Source organism: Myotis yumanensis, unplaced genomic scaffold (assembly GCF_028538775.1).
Source record: "Myotis yumanensis isolate MYYU_CA2020_CCGP unplaced genomic scaffold, mMyoYum1.0.hap1 SCAF_24, whole genome shotgun sequence".
Classification (NCBI taxonomy): Eukaryota; Metazoa; Chordata; class Mammalia; order Chiroptera; family Vespertilionidae; genus Myotis; species Myotis yumanensis.
Window position 1 is genome coordinate 2,965,403 of NW_027223775.1, and position 7,443 is coordinate 2,972,845.

Genomic DNA, 7,443 nt, shown 5'->3' on the forward strand with positions numbered 1-7,443 from the left:
CATAGCCACTCAATTCCAACCCATTGGACCATCTAACTAAACATTCTATAGAAATTCGCAGCTCCTGGCCAGACCTCCTGCCCATGGCCCTGACCAAACTCCAGCTACACCAAGAAGCCCCACTTTCTTGAGCCCTGTTTGACCCTTCTTGCTCAACCACCATCTCCTTACTGATCGCCCTCCCCTGGGTACGTATCTCCCATATCTGTCTTTACCCAGGCAATTGCTCCGAGTGTTATGCCCAGATTCCAAGATCCCAAAAAAAATTCCACACTGGGAGCCAGTTCGATGCAACAGCAGAAGGACCTTTTATTTTTTGGGGCTAGCTAGACCGACCCCCGTTCCCGGCCGGCCCCGCCCTGCTCCCGGCCGGCCCGGCGACAGGAAGAGAGAGTGCCCTCCCATGGGAAAATCCGGCTTAAATCGGGGGGTGACGCAAGGGGATTGTGGGCCCTGCCGATTGGCCAGGCGTGAGCCGGGTCTTGTTACACAGGATGTGGTCATATCTATGGCGCGCACTTCCCTTGATTGTCATTGGTTAGTTTAAAATCCCGGGCGCGGCCAGCAGAGGCCTGGGCTTCCGGGAAGAAGGCTACACGTGGCCCCAACATGGAGGATACAGGCAAGATGGCGGGGAGCGCATAGCCCTCACCCTTTCATTCCCCCCTTGTCTTGGAACTTCCGGCTCAATCATGAGTCGGGCTGCATTTCTATTCCACCGTCGCTAGAGGCCTGTACTGGCATATCTTAACAAATGGTCTGGTGGAAGGGAAAGTAACAATTTTTATTGAAATAGGATTTTTCTTTTTAAAATTCCTCCATGGCCATTAAAAAGCCAAATCGAGATTAATTTATCTACTATTCTGATGTTTGCATAAATACAACAAGAACGGTAACTGAAAACCATCATTAGAAACTGGTCTTATTGAATTTATGCAAAGAGATGTATTGCCAGATTTCGGAGGAATTATATAAGAAGAAAAATATATTGATTTATTCTAAGATTTTCTGATTTTCTTTGCTAATTTCTTTTCATGCATAACCATGCCTTAGATTTTTATTCTAACCAGGCTTTTTCTAGCTTTACTACCCCTGACATGGGCATGGTCATGCAGGCCTGCAAGCAGTACACAGGCTGTCAACTGTCAACTGTCTCTCAACAGCGACCAAAACCTGATGGGCACCGTTCCCTAGCAGTTGGGCACCTGCCCTCTTGGCAGCTAGGCACTCCTTACTTTCGGGGGTCATCCCGCACAGTTCTTTTTTTTAGGACAACCAATATACATTCAAACCTGCAAGAGAATTAAAGGTTAATGTAACATATCAACACAATGAAACATAATACTGGCATTATGGCCGCTTTCAGGCAGCCAAATCTTCCGCTATTAAACATGTGATACTAAAGTCTATCCCCGATTTTTCTATAAATTGTCCCTGTCTCTTTGGAGCCATGTCCATGAAGATGCAGGCATCATCTAAGTCTATTGTGGGGGCTCCTGGCGACAGGAGTGATCGCGAGTTATGTCACCAGCATCAGGCAGGTGGAGCACGCCGTAGCTTGAGCTTCAGTGGGTTGCGTTGATCTCTTTCTACGCTCCATTTGGTGATGAAGTCTTTTTGGACCGTGGATGGGTCCGCTGACCGGACGTGAGTGTGATGGATCCAGGTCGCGACGCCGTCTACCTTGAGAGCAGTGGGGGTCGTTAGCACCACAGTGTAGGGACCCTTCCAACGTGGCTCAAGAGTTTCTTGATGATGCCTTTTGACGTAGACCCAATCTCCTGGTCTGTGTCGATGAGGAGTTGGAATTGGGCTGGTCTCATAGATGGCGCGAAGGCGTGGCCAAATGTCCTCGTGTGCCCTCTGGAGCCCTCTTAAGGAAAGAGATAGTTCTTGATTTTCAAATTCAGCTAGAAAGTTAGCTTTAAGGTTAGGAATGATAGGGGGTGGCCTGCCAAACATGATTTCATAGGGAGTAAAGCCCAGGGTGTAAGGGGAGTTCCTTACCCGGTAAAGGGCATATGGTAGGAGAGCCACCCAGTCCCCGCCAGTCTCCATGGTTAATTTGGTAAGGGTCTCTTTTAGAGTTCTATTCATTCTTTCTACCTGACCTGAACTCTGGGGTCTATAAGCACAATGTAGTTTCCAATTTGCCCCAATAGCCCTGGTTACTACCTGTGTTACCTGTGAAATAAAGGCTGGCCCGTTGTCGGATCCTATCATAGCAGGAAAACCATACCTGGGTAAGATGTCTTCCAGCAGCTTCTTGGCCACCGTCTGAGCTGTTTCACGCTTGGTTGGGTATGCTTCTACCCAGCCAGAGAAGGTATCTATAAATACTAAAAGATATTTATAACCATACTTCCCTGGTTTAATTTCAGTGAAGTTGACCTCCCATTGTGCTTCAGGTTTGGTGCCTCTGAGCCTGGTTCCTTCTTTATTTGATCCAACCCTTGCGTTTGTGAGTTGACAGGTCTTGCAGGCTGACACAACCTGATCTATCTTGGTATTCTGCTGGTGAATTTTGATCCTGGCATGTTGGATTAAGTCCTTCATTTTCCGGGCTCCCAGGTGAGTGGATTGGTGCATATGTTTTAATATCGTGTCCCCGAGCCAGTCCGGCAGTATAAGTTCTCCTTCTGGTGTATGCCACCATCCCTTTATTTCCTGGGCTTTAGGGAGCTTTTTGATACATTGCAACGCCTCCTGGGAGTACTTGGGCTGGTCTGGTAGGACTGGGTCCCCTGGGTCTGGTAGTTGTAAGGCCATGGTAGGGACCGAGGTAAGGGCTACTGCCTTTGCAGCCTGGTCAGCCTTTTGGTTACCTTTAGCTACCAGGTCATTGGCTTTTTGGTGTCCCTGGCAGTGGATTATGGCTAACTTGGCAGGAAGCCATAAGGCTGAGAGCAGGTCGAGGATTTCCTGCTTATTTTTTATTGTCCGTCCCTCTGCTGTCAATAGCCCTCTCTCCTGGTAGATTGCCCCGTGAACATGAGCTGTAGCAAATGCATAACGGCTGTCTGTGTAAACGTTAAGCCGCTTTCCAGCCCCCAGTGTCAGTGCCTTGGTGAGTGCAATGAGTTCTGCTCGCTGAGCTGATGTCCCAGGGGGCAGAGCCTCCGCCCACACAGTGTTTGTGTTGGCAACCACCGCCGCACCTGCGTACCTGCACCCGTTCCGCACGAAGCTGCTTCCATCCGTGAACCAGGTGGCCTCTGCATCCGGGAGGGGCCGATCGGTCAAGTCCTTCCGAAGTCCATGTACCTGCTCCAGGATTCCCGCACAGTCATGTAGTGGGGCATCTAGGTCAGGGTCAGGTAGCAGGGTAGCAGGGTTGAGGGCCGCACTGGGAACCGCACTCTAGGGGGGTTGAGCAGCAAGCTTTGATAGTGGGTCATGCGAGCATTGCTCATCCATCTATCAGGAGGCTGTTTTAGGATCCCTTCAATGGCATGCGGGGTTGTGATCCAGATCTCCTGCCCCAGGGTCAGTTTGTCAGCATCCTTGACTAAGAGCGCGGTTGCTGCAATGATTCTTAGGCACGGTGGCCAGCCGGCGGCTACAGGATCCAGCTTTTTAGACAAATAAGCTACTGGGCGACTCCAGGGGCCTAAAGCCTGGGTTAAAACCCCTTTTGCCACTCCTTTGCGCTCATCTACAAAGAGGCGAAAGGGTTTTGTAATGTCTGGTAGGCCCAGGGCTGGAGTAGCCAAAAGAGCTTTCTTTATCTGATTAAAGGCCATTTCTTCTGTCTCAGTCCATTTAAAGGCCTTCCCCTCCTTGGTGGCTTCATATAGGGGCCTGGCGATCTCAGCAAAACTTGGTATCCAGAGGCGGCAATAGCCAGCCGATCCTAGGAACTCCCTCACCTCCCTCCGGGAGGTGGGAGCAGGGATTTTCAAGACTGTCTCTTTTCTAGCATCTGACAACCGCCGCTGTCCCCCCTCCAGTATGTACCCCAGGTAACTCACCCTCTTTTGGCATATCTGAGCCTTCTTCGCAGAGGCCCGGTACCCTAAGGTCCCTAGGGTGGCCAGCAGATCTTTGGTCCCTTGTTCACAATCTTTGGCAGTATCGGCAGCAATCAGGATGTCATCTACGTACTGAAGGAGAGTGAGATTGGGGTGCTCTCTCCTGTACTCACCAAGGTCTTCATGCAGCGCCTCGTCGAAGATGGTGGGTGAATTCTTGAATCCTTGGGGCAATCGCGTCCAGGTTAATTGTCCACTGTAGCCTTCCTTTGGGTCGTGCCACTCGAAGGCAAACAGGGGCTGGCTTTGAGGCACTAGCGGCAGGCTGAAAAAGGCATCCTTCAAGTCTAGTACGGTATACCAGACTCTAGAGGGTGCCAGAGAGCTTAGGAGAGTGTATGGGTTAGGAACGGTTGGGTGTATATCCAGGACCCTTTTATTTACTTCCCGGAGGTCCTGGACTGGTCGATAGTCATTCGTGTGGGGCTTTCTGACCGGCAGGAGGGGGGTGTTCCAGGCAGATTGGCATGGAACCAGTACCCCTAGGCTTCGCAGTCTCCGGATGTGAGGCTGGATTCCCTTCCGAGCCTCCTGGGACATAGGGTACTGTTTTACTCTTATTGGGCTTTCTCCTGGTTTTAGCTCAACCAGGGTTGGGGCCCTGTGGGCGGCCAGTCCTACTCCCCCCGTCTCTGCCCAGGCTGTGGGGAATTCTTGCAGCCATCTATCTATATTGTTCTCTACTGGGGGCGCCCCCTGGTGTAGGCGATATTCATCCTCCAGTCTCAGAGTCAGAACCTGGATGGGGTGGCCTTCGCTATCGGTAACCTGAGGCCCCCCTTGTCTGAAGGTTATTTGGGCTCCAATCTTGGTTAGCAAGTCCCGTCCTAAAAGGGGGTAGGGGCACTCCGGTATTACCATGAAGGAATGGGATACCCGGCCCGTTCCTAGATCTACTGTTCTTCGGGTAGTCCATGGATACTGGCTCATGCCAGTTGCCCCTTGCACCCAGGACTTTTTATTAGCAAGCTTCCCCTGAGGTGTGCGGAGAACCGAATGTTGTGCTCCAGTGTCGACAAGGAAGTCAACAGGGGTCCCCTCCACTCTAAGAGTTACCCTGGGCTCGGGGAGGGGGTCCGAACCCCGACTCCCCTAATCACTCAGTCCTTCCAGCTCCAAGACCTCCACCCGGTCCGTCTTGCTTCCCCTTTTACCGGCCTTCTTTGGGCATTCTCAGACCCAGTGCCCTATCTCTTTGCAGTAAGCACACTGGTTCTGTTGCAGTTTTTTCTTCCCACTCCGGGCGGTTTCCTTACCTCTTTCTTGGCCATCAGCAAGCTGGCAAAGGCGGCGGGTCCGCTCCTCAGGGGACTCCGTGGTGGTGGCTAGCAGAATCTTGGCCAGGTTTCGGGTCTGCTTGTCACTGGCAGCCACCATGGCGCGGGCTCATCTATCCTCAGGGGACTCTCGGTTATTGAACACCTTCTCTGCCACTGCCAGTAAATCCTGTAAACTCTTTTCTCCTAATCTATCTATTCTCTGTTTTTTTCTAATGTCCATGGCTGACTGGTTTATAAAACTCATGATTACAGCTGCCTTATTCTCAGAGGCTTCTGGATCCATGGGGGTGTAGGTGCGATATGCCTCCATTATCCGTTCTAGAAAGGCAGCTGGAGACTCATCTTTTCCCTGCTGTACGTTCCCTACCTTGGTCAAATTGGTGGGCTTCCTAGCAGCCCTACGGAGACCCCCCATTAGAGTCTGACGGTAGACCGAGAGCCTCTCCTTACCTTCTGCCGTGTTGAAATCCCATTCAGGCCTAGTTAAAGGGAAAGAGGCATCTATCTGGGCCTGGTTTGTGGTTGGATTTCCGTCCACACCAGGAACCATCTTCCGGGCCTCATTGAGGATCCTTTCTCTCTCTTCCGTTGTGAACAGAACCTGTAAAAGCTTCTGATAGTCGTCCCATGTGGGCTGATGGGTGAAAAGAACAGAATCTAGCAAGTCAATAAGTCTCCCCGGCTTTTCAGAGAACTTAGGGTTCTGTGCCTTCCAGTTATACAAATCGCTAGTTGAGAAAGGCCAATAGATATGGGGCTGGTTGCCATTCGCATCCGGGGGTCCAGCGGCCCGTAAGGGCAAGGTCTTAATAGTGGAGTCGGGGGCTGCGACAGACAGTTCCCGCTGAGCTCTTTGCCGGGTGAGAGGCGGGCCTCCTACCGGAACCGGAACTGAGGCCACTCCCAGAACCCCGCCCCCAGGCACTCCCGGAACTCCACCCCCAGGCACTTCCGGAACTGCGTCAGCTTCCCGCCACAGGGCAGGATCAAATCTCTCCGGCATCCTGTGGAAATGATATGGGGGAGGAAAAATTAACTCTTCTCCAGTTCCCACCTGCAAAACCGGGTAGGGGGGAGCTGGAGCTGACGGCAGGGTGGTTTTTTTCTCCTTCCTCTTCTCCGCTTCCTGCAAGGCAAGAATGGGTTCTGGCTCCGGAGGGTGTGGAGGTAGGAAGGGCCTAAGCCAAGATGGTGGATCTTCCACGAGGTCCTGCCAAGTAACAATGTAAGAGAGTTGACCAGGACGTCCCTCTTTGGGCTGGGAGACGATATCCCTAACCCGGTGGATGGTGGGGAGATCAAAAGTCCCCTCCGGCGGCCACCCGACATTAGAAGTCGGCCACTCCCTGGAACAAAAGGCCCGCCACCGGTCCTTCCGAACCTCCGCACTGAGGTTGCTGGCTCTTTCCTCTACCTCTTTAAAATGACAGACCATAATGCTTAAAGGAGTAGTTTGAGTCTGTCCCATAATGTCTATCCAGTAAATCCACAAAACAAAACCAGAAAAACACAAACACAGACAACTAAGGGGCCCTAAAATACAGTATTCCAACTCCATGGACGCGAAACCAAAATAATCTTCCAACTCCATGATGGTAAAAACCGAAAACGAAGCAAGGCTACTTCTACAGCCAGCGGAAGCTACCCGCTTACAGATCTCCCGACCTCGGAAGCAAAGCTAGTTCTACAGATACAGATGGAGGATCGAGGCGTCCCCCGACTCCTCCTGCCCTTTGTCCTCGTGCGTCCATGATCAATGTGGGCGAATACAGATTTCAGAAGTGAGCTCACACAGAAACAAACAAATACAAACATAAACGACACATACCGCGGTCAGCCAAGTCCTCTGAGCTGGGAGTCCCTGAATGGGGTTTGAGGATCCCGGGCGAGACCCCAAATGTTATGCCCAGATTCCAAGATCCCCAAAAAAATTCCACACTGGGAGCCAGTTCGATGCAACAGCAGAAGGACCTTTTATTTTTTTGGGCTAGCTAGACCGACCCCCGTTCCCGGCCGGCCCGGCCCTGCTCCCGGCCAGCCCGGTGACAGGAAGAGAGAGTGCCCTCCCATGGGAAAATCCAGCTTAAATAGGGGGGTGACGCAAGGGGATTGTGGGCCCTGCCGATTGGCCA

General features: G+C 51.8%; 1 protein-coding gene across 1 annotated transcript; it reads right to left on the minus strand.

Moving 5' to 3' along the window:
- Nucleotides 1-1,687: 1,687 nt before the first annotated feature.
- On the minus strand, nt 1,688-6,314 carry LOC139000662 (uncharacterized). Its single transcript, XM_070402798.1, is given in 4 exon segments — nt 1,688-1,873; nt 2,240-2,330; nt 3,167-3,302; nt 4,145-6,314. Coding segments are annotated over 3 exon segments (2,349 nt in total). The 3' UTR covers nt 1,688-1,873; nt 2,240-2,287.
- Between the last annotated feature and the right edge of the window lie 1,129 nt (nt 6,315-7,443).